Source organism: Pelmatolapia mariae, linkage group LG7 (genome assembly GCF_036321145.2).
Source record: "Pelmatolapia mariae isolate MD_Pm_ZW linkage group LG7, Pm_UMD_F_2, whole genome shotgun sequence".
Lineage (NCBI taxonomy): Eukaryota > Metazoa > Chordata > Actinopteri > Cichliformes > Cichlidae > Pelmatolapia > Pelmatolapia mariae.
The window spans coordinates 46,538,477-46,558,718 of record NC_086233.1 but is presented as its reverse complement, the minus strand read 5'-3'; the positions used below and the strand labels follow the sequence as shown (position 1 = coordinate 46,558,718).

Below are 20,242 nucleotides of genomic sequence, written 5' to 3'. Positions count from 1 at the left end.
GAGGGTTGATGATTTGGGCCTGTTTTGCAGCCAGCCATGAACTCCTCTGTGTACCAAAGTATTCTAGAGTCAAATGGTAAGGCCATCTGTCTGATAGTCAAAGCTTGACCTAAAGTGGTTGATGCAACAGGACAATGATACCAAAAAGAGCAGCAAATCTGCAACAGAATGGCTGAAAAAAGAATCAAACCTTAAAAGAACTGCAATGCCTGCAAACCTCAATGAACTGAAGCAGCATTTTAGAGTTTGCAGAAGAAGTAGAAGAGTGGGCTAAAATTCCTCCAAAATGACATAAGATTAGTTCTTACTTTTTCACACACTGTTTCTGGATTTAGGCCTAGTTTTGTTAAACAAATACTAGTAAATGGACTTATACTTATATGGTGCTTTTCTATTCTATTTGAGCACTCGAAGCAGTCTCTTAATAAAAGCCTCATTCACACACACATATACACACACACACACACACACACACACACACACACACACACACACACACACACACACACACACACACATTAAGACAAGGTTTTTTCTATGTGAAGCAAAGAACCCTTAACCTAACACTCACACTCTCTCATTCCAGTGAATTGGTTGGGGGCAACTTGGGATTCAGCATCTTGCCTCAGGATATTCAACATGCTGCTCTCAACTGTTTCCTTGTTTCCAGTCTGAGTGAAGCTAAGCTAATTGACTGCATGCATAAAGAAGAGTTGCACAGATCTTCTGACTGAATTCTTAGAATTTGAATAGGCTTTAATATGTTTTCAAATTACTTAAACACTGGAAGCAGCATAACACAGTACACACATCATCCAAAAGCAAAGGCAAAATTATTCAGTACTTAGTTAAAACTTTGCTACGGTATCACTTACTTGTAACTGATAAGTGGAAGAGGTTTCAGTGTCTCCTGGCTCTCAGGCACATCCACGGCTCCCTCATCACATCTGGTGCCAAGATGGCAACAGCTGGAACGCCAAACTCAAGGCTTTAAAACGACAGGCCACAAACCAGCTGCTTTCACCTCCTGCCATCCTTTTGTGGCTTTTAAATGTATTTATTCATTAATCTATTTTCTTAATTCCATATTCAATTCAGAGTTGCAAGGGGCAGGAGCCTCTCCAACACCCCGGATGGGTTGCCAATCTGTTCCAGGGCTAACACATAAAGACAGACAACTGTTCACACTCACATTCACACCTATGCCCAATTTAGAATCACCAATTAAGATAACCCCATGCATGTCTTTGGAGTGTGGGTGGAAGCTGGAGTACCAGGCAGACACACAAAGAAAGGTCCTGTTGGATTCAAACAATTTGAGCTATTTAATTGTACAGTTTTATCATCTACAGACTGCAAATATTCAAAACAAAATATAATTTATATATAATTACAGTATGCTGTATTGTTTAATGACAAATTTTTATTTGTACTTTACATAAGAACAGATAATGGATTATATAAAGGTTATTCAAAGGCACCATGGATGTATTTTCTTCATTTTTAGGTAATTTTCTCTGTTTCGGTGAATTTTATTATAGGAGTGTTCTATATTTAGCCTTAAACGACAATTTGTTGTCAACTTGAAACCTTTCTCCTAAACCTCACAGACCAAACTTTCCACATAAAACAGTTTTTTTTGTGAAGGTTAAACAGAAAATATGTAATTTTTCTGGCTTTTATGGACACGAAAATTTCCGATATAGTCATCAAATTCTTTTCAAAGAAAATAGCTAATGATTACATTCATATTTATGAAAAGCATTCTGAGACACTTGATAATTTATTGCAGCATTTTATAATTTTTTATAATAATCTACGACGGAGCGTAATGAGTTCAGTATGACACACAAACGTTTTCCAGTTTTAACATTTCCCCGTGATTGCTACGTATTCAAATGCAGGGCTAAAGGTTGCAGAGCTTCCTGGGTTGCAGTTAACATTCGAGGAGGGAAAAAATAAATACTGACATTTGGGGGAGATTAAATACTAGCGTTCAGAGCCTTTTTCTGGCTAGACCCCCTGGGGCTTTTTAAGTCCCACATAATGATGACTTTCAGTCCCAGTTGGTCTCCTACAGTGTCCAGACTGTAATGTATAATATCAGTGCAGGCACAGGGCAGTGTTCAGAGTAATGCCAGGCGTTAAAGACGGGAAAAGCTCATGCAGAGGTTTTGTAGTTGGTGAATAGATTGTAAAGGACTCTGAGGGTGGACTTCAGGTTCAGGTTGACGACATCTAGAAAAGAAAAAGCAGAGATTATTGAAGTCTGGTGTCCCCGAACTGGTTTGGGGAAGAAAACGATTGCCTTGTCTTGGCATGTTCGATAATTATCTTAATAAGAAAAATTGGATGGCTGGAACACTGAAGAACAAAATAAATAGCTATGCTACCATAAAATCATATTTAACATGAAAAGGAGCCAGTTCTATCATTGCTGTTAGACTGTTTCCCTCAAAAGGTTATTTGTAATTTTGGAAACTAAATGGTGCTTAAAATATCTCCCAAAACTTTGCAAATTATCCTTAGATGATGTATTACTTCTTACAAAGAGATTCAAAGGCACAAAAGGACTTTCTGTTCTCTCCGCAAGCATCACGTGTTCTACATAAGAGCTTATTTGGTTATTAGAATTTAACAAACTAGCCTGCCTTAACAGAAACTGAACATTTGGCTTTCCCTGTTTGGGGCCTCCTCTGTTGTTTACAATGAACCCACAGATGTGGACACGACAACCTTTACACTATTCAGAGCAATTATACTGCATGCTGTGCACAGGGCAGTAAATGCTTGAATGAAGGGTGTTATATGTATGCCTCTAAACACAGATATCAAGTTGTTGTTTTTTTTGTTCAACTGTGTCTTTCAATATCTACATTTACCTGTCACTTCATTAGGTACACCTTGCTAGCACTGTGCTGAACCCCCTTTTGCCTTTAGAACTGCCTTAATTATTCATGCCATAGATTCAACATGGTGCCAGAACATTCATCAGAGATCAGAGATTGGTCCATATTGACATGATAGCATCACACAGCTGCTTCAGGTTTTGGCAGCTACACATCCATGATGTCAGTCACCTGTTCCACCACATCGCAAAGGTGCACAGATCGAGACTGTGGAGGTCATTTGAGTTCATTGAACTCATTGTCACTTTGAGATGAGCTGAGCTTTGTGACATGGTGCGTTATCCTGCTTGAGGCACTCAGGAGAAGAAGGGTAGACATTGGTCATAACGTGATAGACACGGTCAACAACAACACTCAGGGAAGCTGTGGTATTTAAAGGATCAATTAGTACTAAGGGTCCCAAAGTGTGCCAAGAAACGATTCCCTACACACCAATAAACCACCAGCAACCCGAACCTTTAATAAAAAGTGAGATGGATGCTTTAATGCTGTTTAGCCCAAATCAGTTGCCTTCCTATCACCTCGAAGCAGTCTGGAGATTTTCCTCTGACCTCTGGCATCAACAATGTACTTTCTTTTTTTTCCAGACCATTCTGCATAAACCCTAGAGATGTTTGTGTGGAAAAATCACAGGGGATCAGGAGTTTCTGAAATACTCAGATGAGCCTGTCTGGCACCAACAACCATGCTACGTTCAAAGTCACTTAAATCACCCTTTCCCCCCACTCTGATCCTCGATTTGAACTTCAGCAGGTTGTCTTGGTTGTCTACATTTCTAAATGCACTCAGTTGTTGCCATGTCATTGGCAATTTGAGTTAACAAGCAGCAGAACAGGTGTATCTAATGAAGTGGAGTATGGTGTATATGCAGCATTTGTGAATTTGCAGTATCCAACAAGCCTATGCAGGCTTGTTATAGCTATTCATTAATTTCATTAATTCATGAATTTGTTCATTGATTTTTTTTCTTTACAACAGGAGTTAAAAAACCTTGACTAATCACTGAAGGGAAAGTCTTCAGCTACAGCTGCAAAGACTGCAAAAGCTGTGCAACTAAATTAACAAGCAAAAAAAAAAAAAAAATACTATTGGTCAAATTTAAATTCAACAGGAAGAGGAATTCTGCATGGCAACACAATGGAAAGAAGGAACCACTGCAATGCTCAGTGGAAGACTTCACCTTAAATTTTGTTCAAGTGATCAATCAGCTGTATCAGATAACATAATGAATACATTTTTTAACCAAATTCAGATTTTTTTTCATCTATAGACCTTAATGACTTGAAAAGACCAAAATATGACAAATTAAGGAAATCATTTGTCATATTTTGGTCATAAATCAATAAAGTCTTATTCAATTCATTTTAATTTCCTTTAATCTCTAATAAAAGCTATGGATATGACTACAAAATGCAACTTAGAGCTGAACTAACTCAGAAGCATCTATCCAGTTTTAGAGTGTAAGACAAGGTTTCCACCTACTGGACAACTTTTAAAATGACTGCTGCTGTAGCAGATCAACAATGAGGCAATCTTCCTGTAAATTATGCAATTATGTAATACAACAAAGAATACCTTCTGGTCTGGCTTTGGGTTTCTTTAGGCCTCCTTCCTGCATCAGCTCAAAGGCAAATGCCACATTGTGGACCTGAGAGAGGAAATAAAATTGGCTGTTGAAAGCGTCCTTCATCACCTGCTAAAAATCCTATTTTGACTTTTTAATCTAAAATCACCTTCTGCTCAAAACTCTCAGGCGTGAGGAAGAAGTTGTACAGTGGGACAAAATAGTCTTCCAGCAGCCCCATCAGTAAAATCAGGTAAACTCCATCAGCAAACTGGAAACACACACACACACACACGAATATTGCACATTCTTTAAAATAAAAAAGAAGCACATTCTGCTCAAAGAAATATTTGACTATATGAAAATCACAATCTGAACCAAGGATAAAACATGCATGAAAAAGTCATAGATTGTCCTTTGACTTTGATAATAAGGGCCATAAGTTCTACAGAAATCTTTTACCTGAGATTCCAGCTCAGTAACTTCCAGATTCAGCTTGTTTAGGTGTTTGTTCACAAAGGTGATGAGTGACTGGAAGCAGATTCAGATCATAATTAAGTATTACAACATGACTGCCAACACATGCAAGTCGTAGACATTATTATTGTAGGAAGGAAAGGTATCCCTTTTTTACCGTTTTTACCACATTAAGCTTGTCAGGCGCGTGATCCAACAAAGTGTCAAATGCATCTCTCTCTGTGGCGAAGAGAAAAAAACATCACGGTTAAAAGTGTTTAAACGGTTTGATATTTTAGGAATTGTCAGCCATGTCAAAAAGAAGACTGATACCGCTATAATCTCCCACTTCAATGTATAGACCGTAGCTGATTGGTTTAGATCAGGAGATCTGACTGGAACATGGTGTCAAAAGGTCTGTTGCCTGTCTGTCGTTTTCTGTCTTCTTTGTTTAATTTTTTACTTTAAAAACGTATTACTGTCATGTTTTGACCTATTCTACTGTGATTAACATAAGGTCGAACTCATCATCAGTGACAATCTAAGCTCTAAGCCCAGATCTATAATCCCAACCCTATGTACAGGCTTCATCACTGCCTGAACTCTCTTAGGCAGCTTTCTTGTCATTTCTTTAACTATTCTTCAGCAATAGTTCTGCAGGTTTCTAGAAAGATGTTCAAAGCTCTTCTTTGGATGTTGACTCACTGCCTTTTGTTCTGTTCTTGTGTTGAGTGTTGCAGTGTTTCTCTGAGGAGGCCAATCCATGAGTAATAGTGATCGATTATTTTTTTTTACTATCTAGTTATGCTTTTACTGCACTGGTAGTGTGTTTGGGATCACTGTCATGCTGGAAAATGAAGCTGTTGCCAATCAGAAACTTTACAAATGCTACCGCATTGTGAATCAAAATCTGATGTTTCACTGTCACATGTCTGTAGACACTCACTGTTTTACCTCTCTCCTTACTTCCTCCGCATATACTGATGATGATCTGAACCAAAAATTAGATATTTCAAATGATCACTCCATAAGACCCATATCCTCTGATTTTCAGTCCAGTAGTTGTGTAATCTGGCATACCTCAGCCTTTTATCTCTGTTTCGCTTCTTGAAGAATGGCTCCTTGACAGCCGCCCCACTGTTTCAGACCATTTTAGAAGGCTTCAGTGAACAGCAGATGGATCAACTGAAAGTCCAGATGCATCGCTAAGGTCTTTGCTGGATTTTTGCCATTTCTAAAGGAAATGACTTTCAGTCATGTTTATCTCCTGTAGATCATTTTTAGGCCTGTCATTTCTCCTCTTGTCTTCCTCATTTCCAGTTTCTGAACAGTTTTTGTTTTTAAACTTCAGATATGTCATGTTTTCAATTAATGGCTCTTTTGGAAACACATTGTTGGTCCAAGAATATTATTTTGTATTATGTGTTTATGTAACAGGCTGCTAGCAAAAATTTGCCTAAAGATAAAATTTAAAATAGTTTCTTTGCTGAGTTGTCTGATATGTGTAGACACACCACTAGCTCATCCCTTAGTTAGGTGCCTTTTTTAAAAAAAAAACTTGAATGATTCATCTGTTTGTCTTAAATAACTAATAATAACTAACGTACTTTTTTTTATTCACTAAAAAGAACAAATACATTCCTCTGAAACTGGTAAAAGGACTGGTTCCTATATAGCATTTGTTACTATATCTGAGAACTCTATACAACATGCCTCATTCACTCAAGACCTTTTTTCTATGTCTAGGTGCTTTTCATCTAACACACTGATGGATGCATCAGAGAGGGGTTAGTATTTTGCCTAAGGATATTTGGCATGCAGACTCGAACCACTAACCGTCTAATTAGTAGAGGACCTGCTCTACCTGCTGATCTACAGTGACCTCAAACTGGTTACGTCTGGACTACAAATGAGTGAAACAGCAGCCAGTGTCCAAAGAAAAACCTTGAAAGACCTTGAAAGCAAACTAAAACGTGCTTGTTTATGACTCTCATATATAGGTTTGTCAAACTCCCTGAAAAAAAAAAATAAGGGACGCCTCATGGTCAGGGCTGGGCGACCCGATTGTGTTCACCCTTCCCAGTGTGGGGAATTTCTTAGCTCTTTTTATTGTGTGTGTAATTATTTTTTTAACCATTTGACAAAGTGCGTCCCTTTTCAGCTCAATACTTTTGTTTCTAAATACAGAACGATTCCGTTTTTCAAGGGACGGTTGGCAACCCTACTCATAGTATGATTTCCATTAGGTGAAGCAGGGGTGGGGGAACTCCAGGCCTCAAGGGCCGGTGTCCTGCAGGTTTTAGATGTGTCCTTGATCCAACACAGCTGATTTAAATGGCTAAATTACCTCATCATCGGCCGTTTATCAATGCCCAAGTACGCGAGTACGTACTCGCGTTCTCGGTGAGTACGTACCCGCCGAGAACGCACGGGAGTACGTACCCGCCGAGAACGCGAGCACGGACTCGTGGGCCGTTTCTCAATTCTCAAGTACGCGAGCACGGACTCGTGATTTGTACAGTCGGAACACCAGCGTACGTGATGATGTCACAGGTCCGGAGTTTTTACTGCCGTCCCCTCTTAATTTAACTGTAAGTAACATGTTATGAAGCTTAACTTTAATCACAGACAAACCAGTTTACTCAGGAACAAATAAAACACTGAAATAAACCAAACATTAACATTTAGAAGTGATCTAAGTGACTTATATATCATTGTTAACCTCAGTAGTGAAACCTCTATTAATAAAAATAGTGTACATGTACATACGTGTACATACCTTAATAAAAACAAGCAGGTGAGATGTTAGAACGCTTTTATTTCTATTCTAGTGGACACTCAATACTATAGACAGCTGCTGGAGTTTCTTTAACCTGAGTAGTGAGAAGTCCGCGAGCGGTTTGGGGGGGGGGGTTGGAAACGATGTGCCGGGAGTCCGCTGTTGAGTTTTGGACGAAATGCATTCTGGGATATTTAGCTGTCCCAAGTCTACACCGATGCATGCTCGATAAAACGGGCGGATCGAGAACACATCCGGGACTTTTTCGCGTTCTCGGCGTGATGCGTACTTCGAATAGAGATTGACAGACCACGTGACTTTCGCGCATTGCATGCCGGTAACCCAAGGCAAAACAATCCAAGTACCGCATCAAATGCAAGCATTTGAAGCACCGCAAAACGTTCATTCTCCGGTTCCAATACCTCCTTGGTTTTTCTTTGCCACACAAAAAAGGATTGTACAAAACGAAGGAGAACAACGGCGGTCCGTACAAAGACAGACTCGACGAAAAGGCAAAGAAAAGATACGAGGAAAAAAATCAAAGGAGTGAAAGGGTCAGACCCTTACGAGCACACAGAGTAGACAAAAGACGTTAGTGTGCTGCCCACTTTCACCACGATCATATTTATAATTATATGGTTCTTGGAGTGAGTGCATACACTCATGAAGTTTAACTTCAGGTCACTGCAACAAGCCCAGGTACAGTTTACTGACAGATGGGTGCAGGACCTTGAAATGCACCGTGTAGAACGAAAGACCATCATACGTATCATAAGTTTACCAGTCTCACAAATCGTCCTCATAAATACACACTCATTCACCGTTTATTAATATAACCTTTGAGCTCAACAGTAATTAATTAGTAGTGGAAATGACTTCAGGTACGCATCACAGAAATGTAGCAGTGACAATAATATTGTATGCTGTAATCGCACTGGACAATTAGTGATACAAAACAACTGTTTTACCCTGTGAATAAAAGTATATGTTTTTGTCAATGTACCGTGGTAATAAACGCAATATTGTGTCAGGACAATTCACTATTTATGCACAATAAACAAAGGAGCATAGCGCGACAATTTCTGTTTAGCACCAGACTTGCTTGTAACCTACGTCACTAATTAAATATGAAAAATGACGTATTAACTCCTACAAAACACTGACCTTTGTGGGAATGCTTGGAGCAGACTAACCTGTGAGCTGGAGTGTTCTGGACGTTATATTTGGTCTTTGAATGGCTGCAATCCAGGCCATCCGTCGCCTCTTTTTACTTCGGAAACATGGCTTGAACAATTTCTCCTTAACGACGTAATCCGATAACAACCGATCTCTTTACCCGTCGGCTTCCCGAGACTGTCATGCGACCGGCTATTGCAATTAACAATGCAACAGCTTCTTGCCATTTTTTGTTTCTTTTTATCGCTGTGTAACTTATTTCAATTGAAAGCCTGCGTGCGCTAGTACCTCTTGCCTTGGGTTCCCACAATCCTTTGCGGTTTTACCCCTCAATGACGTCACATTTTCAATCTCTATTGGAACAGTACTTGGTCTCCGACTGATGACGTATCGTGAGTACACGAGAACGCAAGTACGCACAAGTACGCATATTGATAAACGCCCATGATGTCTTGAAGTTCTCCAGGGGCCTGGTAATGAACTAGTCATTTGATTCAGGTGTGTTTACCCAGGGTGATATCTAAAACCTGCAGGACACCAGCCCTTGAGGCCTGGAGTTCCCCACCCCTGAGGTAAAGGCTGGAGCCAGACTTACTTGTTTGTAGCACCAGGCTAAGTCTTTACTGAGCTATTAATATTTCATTTATAAAAATAGTTGAAAATTTTCCCAAGATAATGATTGTTTTAACAAAAATAGTAAATAAATAAATGAAGTTCAGTATTTCCACAATGTTAAAGAGATGTGTTCAGAAGCTCACCAAATCTTCCCATCATCATTCTGAAAAACAAAAAATGAGAAGAAAATATCAACAACAATTCTTTTTCTCTGTGCACCACGTTTTTTAGCCTCCAGTTATGATGCAATGCATCAGATGCTGTTAATACTTCATTTTATGGCTTTAAAAGAAGAAAAGCATAACTACTAAGAATCAGCTCTTACTCTGTGGTGCTCGTCAGCTCCTTGGTCATTAGAGCTGTCTGTAGGATGCCTTCTCGTTTCTGCACAGACATGTGATAAATTCTACTGATTACGTTATTACACGAGAGAATAAATACATTTGATGATACACCATTATGATAACAATTACAGTAAAAAAAAGACAGAAAGATGAAGAGAGATAGAAGCAGCTGTCACATGCCTCATTGTATCATGTTTTGGATTGGTCTTGGGACACAGATGTAGGGAAACTGATGGGAGCCTTTACCTTGACCACCACCACCTGTACGGAGACGTGCTCGGGCAGCCTGATTGGGGCCTGGAAGTGCATAGCGAGAGCCACCAAAAGATAGATGATAGCCACCAGGTTCTTTGAGTGGATAGCTGTAAAAATAAAGTGAAGATTAAACCCTCTTTCAAAGAGCGAGTTCACATAAAAATGTGAACAATTTTCAAAACTTTTGAAAAAGCACCACTTTTCAAAAAGAAACACCAAAAACCTGCAGCTGACAAAGGATAAAGCACAACTGGTGTAGTAAAGTCATCGTTAACAACACAAACTAAAAGTGCTGATGGACTCTCATATTGTCACTTGTGAGGAGGAGTACTATTCAGATTTTACAATCTCTTCTGTGACTCTGACAGAAGCCTTTCAAAGTCTGAGAATAAAATCCTAATGATGATGATGACTCATGGTGATTATCGTATCTTAGGATGGATGCAGTTGAAAGATTTTTGTTAGGAAGTGAGAATCTGATGAAAGATGATGAAAATTCCAAATATATCAACCTCTAATGCGTCAGATGTTTTCTATGTTCCTTAAGAGTTCTGTAATTTATGCAATACATAATTGAGGAAGCAGCATATCACTGAAGTCAGCACAAAAACTCACAGTCTACACTCCACTCAACGGTCCAGCCATGAGGCCTCAGCACATCGTTGACAGCTTCTAACACCGTCTGAAGCTTCTGTTTCTGGCCAATTTCTGACTGCGTCACCTCCGCCACGTTCAGCTTTCTGCCTGATAACTTTTCTGTCGCAAAAACAGGAAAAAAGTTGTGTTTTACCACATAGAGAAAAGTAAGAAAGCATCGAAAAATTAGAAGCTAACAGATTAGGTCTAGTTAAAAAAAAATGAAATAAATAGACAGAAATATCCTTTGCAGACAACAATATGGATCTATAAATGCAGACTATAACTCTGTGAGGCTAAATTTTCACAAAGACCAAAAGTGACAAAGGAGCGTGAAAACTAAATGCAAGAAATCACACATCAAAATTCACAGAAAATATTTTCTTGCTGTGCATTTTAACTGTTGTTCTTAACACTTCAGGAACATATGCATTTTGTATGAACTGCTTATAGATAGATAGATAGATATTGTAACTGTTATACATTTAGTTGAAATGCTGATTTGTTAGTGTTTAACAGTTTTATACTGTAATAACAGAATCCAGTCACAAGGGGGGATCCTAAGACCTTACTAGACACTGCAGCACAATAAAGAAGACACATTTCAGGCAACAAAGGAATGTTAATGTTGTTAACACAGTATATTAAACATGTATTTTACTATAGTGTAAATCTAGAGATGTTAATGTTAATAAAGTTTTCACAAAAATGTTTTCACAAGCAGAATCCTGAATTGAATTTATAATCCTTCTCATCACACAATAATAACATAAAAATAATCAGACCCCATCTTATCTTAAAGACCACAGGGTATCACTTCACCCCAATAGAAGACTTTGTTCCTAGCCTGCAGGAGTACTTGTAGTTCCTAGAGTATTTAAGTGTAGAATAGGAGGCAAAGCCTTCAGCCGTCAGGCCCCTCTTTTGTGGAACCAGCTCCCAGTTTGGATACAGGAGACAGACACCCTTTCTACTTTTAAGATTAGGCTTTAAAACTTTCCTTTTTGATAAAGCTTATAGTTAGGTCTGAATCAGGTGACGATGAATGCTCCCTTAGTTACACTGAATTAGGCCACGGTTGCTGGGGACTTCCCATGATGCACTGAATGTTTCTTCTTCACTCATCTTTTTTCCCCTCTCTCACCCACTATATCTTTACACAATAGTTACTACACTTTAATCATCAGTTGTTAGTAATCTGTCTTCCACAGTGTGTCTTTGTCCTGTCTTCCTCCCCTCACCTCCAACCAGTGGCAGGAGATGGCTGCCCCTCCTGAGCCTGTTTCTGGCAGAGCTGTCTTCCTCTTAAAAGGAAGTTTTCCCTTGCCGTTGTCATCAAAATGCTTGCTCATAGCGGGCTATTGGGGTTTCCTTTGTTTTTCTCTGTATTATTGTAGAGTCTTTACATTGCAATAAAAAGCACCTTAAGGCAACTGTTGTTGTGAGTTGGCGCTGTATAAATTAAATTGAACTGAACTGAACAACATTCATGCTCAATGCTCAACCAGGATAATATAACTTTAGTGGGTATTAATTCAGCTGTTTTTTTAAACTCAATTCAATTTTATTTATATAGCGCTAAATCACATTAGCAGTTGCCCCAAATTTATACTGTCACTATTAGAAGATACCACTGCAGTACTACTTCAATAAAGTACAGCTCAATAAGAAAACATCATCATGCAATAGGAAACTCTTGAATATAACCAATGTTTGGTTTATTGAAAATGCATAGTTTAACAGCTTTACTAAAGCAACAGATTGCAACAACCAGCCAATTACACCATCCATCATTGTGATATATTTTGTTTGTGTTAGTGCAGCTTGTTCTAGGATTAATGTTGTGCTGTTGTAAGTTTCATGTTAGATGAAAGTTTATGAGTAAAACTTTGCATTTTCAATACACAGTGCTGACAGAGCGCATTTATTTGATATTTTCTAAGAATGCAAATGTTGTAAATCATGATCAGTGATTTTGAGAGGAATCACTCTCACCAAATAACTTCTGGAGTACTTGTCCATCATAACAGTCCTCCTCTAGGTCCTTGACTATGATCCTCTCTTCCTCCAACTCACTGTTGATCCAGTCGATCAGGACCTGGATGCACATCAGAATACAATCGAACTTTGAGCAGTTTCTGTACTCTTGTTCTTCTCGCATGATTTTGTCATTGTTCTGATCGCACTGAATCAATGCAGAGATGCTTATGCACAGAAGGTTAACCCAAATCTACCTTTAAGAGATCTTTAAATTTAGGATTTTCCCTTGATGTTGGGTCCAACATGATCCTCTCAGCATTTTCCTCTGTGGAAAACAAAATAATTGTTTATACTAGCATATATAATTTTTCTTCTTTCCAACTTTAAATGTTTTAACAGCTTTTCAATTGTAGGCATAATAATGTCTCACACAAGTACAAACTTAAAGCCACAAAAATTGAATATACAGTGTTCACCCTCACACTCCTGTCAACAGTGATTCACAGTGAAGACAAAGGCGTTTCCACTCCACCCACTTTCATTTCCTGCTGCTTCACTGTCAAACTGTGTCAACATATTCATATTATGGTCTGTAACCCCAGTAACCTCTGACACCCAGCAGCAAAAACAGTATTTTGTTTTTGCACTGAAGTAAGATTAAGTCAGAAATGAACACAAATAAAGGTTACGTCATATATTATATTATTAGCGGTGATTGCATGTGGTTATTATGTACATACCCAGCAGTGTATCTTCTGGATGGATGTCTGTGCCTGAGGGAAGCAGGGGGGCATTGATGGCATTCTTTCCCTCCTCATGGAGATCACTCACTTATTGAAAAAGAACAACACAAAAAAACCTGTAAAACATTCTGGCAAACAGACAGTACAGAAGGTAGACCGACAGACAATGAGACGTGCAAAGACTCTGGGAGAGAAAGAAAAGGAGGAGTGAATGAGAGAGCAGAAAGCAAAGACTTGTCAGGGTTACTGGTAAGTAGTAACCCAGTAATCCTGGATCACCACAAAAATTCATGGGGAAAGCGTGGTGCCAGTTTGGTCTCTATTTGCTGGGCGTGCTCCGCCCCTCTAATGATCTGTTCAGTCGTCTAGGCAATAGTTTCACTTCCACACAGTTTTGACTTACCACTTTTAAACATTAGATTTTCTTTTGACAGTTTGAGATTTGATCAAAGAACAATATATGAATTTACAGACAGACTATTCCTTCAATCTTATCCTCGTCATTTCGTAAGAAGCTTTGAAAGAATTGCACGCACAGGACATTTTCTTGGTTTCAAATATTGAAATTGATTTGACTTGGAGCTGGTGGCACAGGTGTCACACATCTGTAACTTTCTCATTTTTACTCTTTTTACTTTTATTCATTAGGAAAAAGCTAGAACCCCCACTTTTGGCATCCATCTTAATTTTAGATTAAGCTGTTGCGGGTTTTTTTTTTTTCTAATTTGGGTTGGGGAAAATTGATCACTCCAGCTAATTAAAACAAGCTGGGACTCCAACACTTATAAATAACACACACTTTGAGTCTAGCTTTTAATAAAATCAATTTCTTCTAAGATGCTTTCACTCCCGGCTACTGTGATTCTCCAGGGATTTAAAGGCTTTTTAGCCCTAATGGCCACATTGCTTTTTATCTTCTTGCAATTTCACTTTCTAAACCCCGCAAAAGGCAGGACCACAATCAGTGGTCTCAAATCTGTCACCTCACCGACTAACTGTTTATAAAGCAGCTCAGGATGGCTGAGGAAAACATGAGAACAGAAAAAAACTGTCTGCCCTTTAAGGTTTTCATATTAAAAGCATTGAACAAATTTCTCAAATTGAGAATAAAATTAAACAAAATGTGCAGCAGCGTGCTACAATCTGAACAAAATGACAACTTCAAAGCATGAGTGAAGGGAGGATAAACACAATTAGCCCAGGAGGAAGGGTCCTTGCAGCTTTATTATCTGATTCAGCCTTCTCATAAGAGCCGATAACTGGTTAAAAGGCTGAATCTCTCTGCAGATCAGCAGTTTGCTTTGTAATTACAGAACTGCTTTGCTGCATTTTATCATAATTGTGCTACTTCCTCCTTTCGTATCCATCTGGCTCCATTGCTGCTGCTTTTGGGTACAGCTTTGGTGCTTTACAGTCACACCAAAAAAAGAAAATCTCTGTTTAAAATGGTCAGATTATTAAAGATAACTCAATTACTGCAGCAGATCTATACAGAAAAGTAAAAATACTTGTAACAACCGAAACAGCACGCTGCTGCATTTAAACCAACACTGCACTAAGGTAACAGGTTCTGGTTCCCCTTTTCCACATCCAACTTCCCTAAACTCCAGCATGAAATTCACATTACCTTGTTGCTTCCTCTTGGTCCCACACAGCAGGCCCGCCATGTCCTCACAACAAATCAAGAAATCAACAGATTTTGTCCGAATGGCAGTGAGGGAAGGTAAAAATCAGGAGTGTATGTGTGTGCAGCGTTTGTGTATATAAGTGTGTGTTTGTGTGTGAGAGTCTGAGTGTGTGTGTGTGTGAATTGCAGTCGGTGCAGCTGAGTGTCAGGGGCGTCATCACGTGTATTTCTGTCACAACCCTCCACCCCACCTATGCGGTCCAGTTACAGGAGAGGCTGAACGTAATGTCCGTGTGTGTGTGTGTGTGTGTGTGTGTGTGTGTGTGTGTGTGTGTGTGTGTGTGTGTGGGACAGAAAAAAAGACACCACAGTGGACCTAAACCCACCACATCATCCCGACACACTGGCTACCACTGGGATATTAAACCGTGGACGAAGACAAAGACAACCGATGACCGATGAGGTATTACAATCACTAATTTACTGTAACCTGCAACCTGTATTATAACTGCAGCATAGTGTTCAAACACTTAAAAGAGCATTTTCTAAAATGTTTTATGTCTGCTGGTCAGTAACTAAAGGTTACTAGTTACAGTCTAATCTTTTCACAACAACATAAGAACTAGTACACTGGTTTCAGGGCTCCATTCTCAGGCTCATTCGGAGCCTGTTGTAATGTAGGAGATTATCAATCAGGAAGTGACTGTCTGTTAACAGTACACTAATTCAATACAAACAAAGCCTGCAGTCAAGAACATTTATCTAACATTTAGCTTCACTGGACGTATTCGAGAAAAAAATCTGCTATACTGCAAACCGCCACGCAAACAGGGAACAGTGATCACTCAAATCAGCAGAAGCACATGGTCAAATTTATTTTGCTTTAAATTAAAAGAAAACAAAAAGCTGTTATATGGATAACCAGCCTGCATCAAAAATAACAACGTAAAGCAGACTGAAATCGACTTGTGTGGCTCCACAGCTCCCTGAGGGGGGGGTGGCGTTTTACTGACTCACAGGGGAAAGATATAAATAATGCGGCAGTATGGAGAGGACAGACTGGGCCTTAAATATAACTCTGGTTATTTACAACAGCACAGGCACCAGTGAGTAACAGCAGCAAAGAGATCACACTGAGCTCGCTTCAGTGGGTTCTTTCTATGGATGTTAAGGATGACAATTTCACCTATTTAGCTCAATAAACTACACGTTTTATTTACTTGTATTTACTCTGTCTACACTTGCATATACCTCTTCTTGCTCCTCCTGAGCTGTTCTGTTAGTTTTCTCTCCTGCTATAAGGATGTTAGCGTGTTCTTTTTCTAATTAAAGAAAAGGTCAAAAGGTAAAAGGAAGTCCAAAGCTATTTAATCCAGGATAATTTTTTCAGGAACAACATATTAGCAGAAGCATACATCTGCCAACTCTTAGTGAATGTAGCATATCAGACAATATTAACGAGCCATTTTTATAGAAGAAAATTACATTTTCAGCACTCTCCAATGAGTACTGTAGTGCTTGAATTACTTTAACAATCCCCATATTGGTACTAACTGTGCACTGTTGAACGACATTTTGCAAAAGCTCCTGTTAAGAAACTTATAAATACACTTTTTTTTGTTGTATCGTTCAAGTCTTTATGCAACAGGATCTACAGGAATGAGCCACCCTGATCAAGTACTTGCACAACTGCTTGAAACATAAAATACATTTTGTGGAAGCTAAACTTTTAAATAGCAAATATAATGAGTGCAATAAAGGGCAAAAGATATTTCTAAAAGCAAATCAACATTATGCTAAATATATTCTGTGTTTAGCAGTTTTGTATAAGCTGCACTTTAAAAATATATAAATATGCATTATAAAAAATGTGCTTTTTAAAAATTAAAAAAAGAGGAAATAAAGAAAATTGAAACACACATTGGTAAGAAACACTGATCACTTACTGTTGTCAGCATCCATCCTACAACAACTTGTATGCTTTGTGCCTTTAGCTCAAACACCCTCCTGAATGTTAAGGATGTGACAGTCTTCTCATTCCCTATTCACTTAACTATCATTATTACAACATGCCTTATGCTGACAAAAGGAAGTAGCCTTGTCAGTGAAAAGCAGACTTCCTGTCAGCTTATCAAGGAAAAAAGACACACTTGTTCTGTGTGAGACCAGCTCCAGAAATGCAGGAATATGAACCAATATTAACTATCCACATACAACACCCTGGCATTGATTCTTCAAGTCTCAAAACTCTTTTGAAGGGAAGGACTTCCATTATTCCAAAATAACATTCCCTAAATTGGTGCTTTGGTGATGGTGGTGCAAAACATACTATTTACCTCTTAAATACACCACATCCACAGTGACCTGTTTGAGGTTAAGGATAGGTTGAGGCTTACAATGCATTTTTTACCTGATTGGGATAACTCAAATGGAAATCTTTAAAACCATGAACTGTAAAACTAAAACGCATGGAGCTTACTGCAAATAAAATGTAGTGCACTTCCCTAAAAACACAGTCATTTAGCATGTTGCTACACATATAAATGTATTTATATGTGTGCCAATGAGTTCAATGATACACATATAAATACACATTTTCATGCACCTAAATCTGATCCTGGAACAGACCACTCCCATCAAAATTAAAAAACAAAACAAAAACAACAACAACAACTTTATATTGTGTTATAGAAGCACCATCTCTCTCTCTCTCTGTTTTTTTCCCCAATTTTTTTTAGTTACATATCAGTACACGTTGCATTACGGGCATTAAAGAAATAAATCATCACATCGCCTTAAGCAACATCTTTTAATTGAGTAAGTAAGAGGAAGCGGTGCTGAGGAGCGCAAACTCCCATCGCTAGTTATTCATCAGAAGTGAAGCATTTTTCCAGCAACAACTAGTCTGCTGGGCGTTTTCTTTAAGGGAGATAAAGCGTCACACCCGCAAGTAACAGAAGCCACAGTTACACGCTGCGCTCCATTAGCAACACAAACTTCACATGCCTTTCTTTTGATATACTGATATTCCCTTCAAACGTCACCATGACTGCCTCCCTTGCACAGACCTGCGTTTTATGTGAGCTTTAATACCCACTGACCACACAGGGGCACTGCGCTCTCACAAGCTGCAAGAACTGCAGGCACTGGTTCTGTGGCTTTATTGGATTGGCTGTCCACATCTGAACTAGTCATCACATGTAGCAATGAGAGCTGCGTGTTGGCGAAATTAATGTGAGGTTCTGGAGCTTTTATAAGTTAACTGTCACATTGCTTTGCAGCTTTCTCTTTACTCTTTATCAATCTCCTATTGATGCTAAAAATCAGGAATTTTTACAACCATGCTTTACAACCATGAAATCTGAGCAGTATGACTCTGAAAACCAAAAACAAAGTAATATATAAATTACTTGTGAGAAATGCTTGCTTGGTTGTGCAAGTTATACTGACGGACAGCAAATCTAGCTCACTGAAGCAGAATGTGCTGAAGCTTTAAGCTCAAGTTCAAACAGCAGGACTATTACTGTAATTCACAGGACTCCACCTCTCAGTTATCATCTAATTAACTCCCTCAGTAGTCATCAGCACATTTCTTTTTTTCTTTTTTAACCTCCTTAAAACTTACTGTTTTATTTGTTGTGAAAAGTAAGCAATAAAATACAGTACACTGAGACTGTAACTAATAGTTACTCCACTATTAGGACGGGAGTTATAAAGAAAGACGCAGAAAGTGTCTAACCAGACATAAAAAATGCAAACGTGTTCCATCTAAAATCGCATGAATTTGATTTAAGACAACAGATCTACATAGTTTTGGAAATTTTTGCTTATTCAAATGTCTTGACAAGTAATAAATAAGACAATTTACTGAAGATCTAACGCGTAATCTATTTTCTGTGAATTATTTTGTGAACTATTTTCTGGGTATTTACAGTGACACCATGTGCTTCATTTTATGCATATTTAAGCAAATTAAAGTGGTTTGAGGGTCTTAAATACCCTTTAAAATGGGACTCCTAACCCATTAAAATGCCTCCGTGTGCCTTCTGGCGACCGCCCTTGAGTGGAGATTACAAACACATGGCTGGAGAGCACGCATAGAAAGCACAAACACTCTAATGCACACACAGGCGTTAAATTTCACAGCTGCCTCAGGGACTGTTGCGGGAGAGCACAAAACAGTTGATAATTGTGACTAGTCCTGCTAGAATAGCAATGATACTCATGTTTATTTTCATAAACTTGGATTCCGGTCTCTTAGTGTGCGATCTATTTATATGTACTTGCCTCATGTGCCAAGCCCGTGGACTTGCTGTGAAGCTTTGTGTCACTCTTCATCACAAATGAATTCGGTTTCCTTGACTCGTGTATACGTCTTTAACTGTATCTGAACTACAATAACATAAATTAAACTTAAAATCAGTGAATTTATCAACTGGCTACAATAAACAAGGGGAACAAGAAGCACGAGTCGGGTTAAAGCAACACTGAACACCTCTTGTTAGAAGTCATGCGAACGGTCAGTGAATCAGCTGCCAGTGATGCCCCACAGGAGAATATTTCCATAGCGCAGACTGCAGCACCATGGACAGAAACACGAGCAGGAAAAAGAAAAATGGGGATCGTGCATCATGTAAAACAAAAATAAGAAAAACAAAACTTCGAATGGCCCACCTTCTTTGGACTTTTTCTTCCGGACCAGGGTTCCTCCTAATTTCCCGAGAAAGGACTCGTCCTTTTTCATTTTTGCGGTCTGAGGGTTCGTAGACACGGTCGGAGCCCCGGACATGTTTGTGTGTCTCTGTGTACCTAAGCTCCCTCTCTCTCCCTCTCACAGTACTCCGTTAATAAGGCTCACTCCTCCCTGTGCTGCGTTCAGGCACAGGAAAACGGTCCAATCACAGTGACAACAGACAGGCAAACAACAGCAGGAGCGGCGGTTGGTGGGCATCTACACAAACCACTGTTCACGTGTGAGTAAAACCTTCATTGCTTCGCCGGTTCGCCAACAGCGCCACCCACAGGTCGGATTGGGAAGGAACGTGTGCGTCATCCCATGGGTTTAAAGGGGGCACAACAGATAGCTTCCCCCAAAAAACGTCCATACCAAGCCATTGGAGTTAATCAATAAATTACTCTTTTTACCTATCTCAATATA

General features: G+C 39.0%; 1 protein-coding gene across 1 annotated transcript; it reads right to left on the bottom strand.

Annotated features, from left to right (window-relative positions):
* Positions 1-776: 776 nt before the first annotated feature.
* On the bottom strand, positions 777-20,042 carry parvb (parvin, beta). The gene is made up of 13 exons (XM_063479309.1): positions 19,759-20,042; positions 13,455-13,544; positions 12,969-13,039; positions 12,730-12,832; positions 10,714-10,854; positions 10,090-10,205; positions 9,825-9,883; positions 9,643-9,662; positions 5,108-5,169; positions 4,936-5,004; positions 4,643-4,744; positions 4,485-4,557; positions 777-2,238 (listed from the first exon to the last, which is right to left on the bottom strand). The coding sequence occupies exons 1-13, from the start codon at positions 19,871-19,873 to the stop codon at positions 2,162-2,164; spliced, it is 1,098 nt and encodes a 365-aa protein (XP_063335379.1). The 5' UTR covers positions 19,874-20,042; the 3' UTR covers positions 777-2,161.
* Between the last annotated feature and the right edge of the window lie 200 nt (positions 20,043-20,242).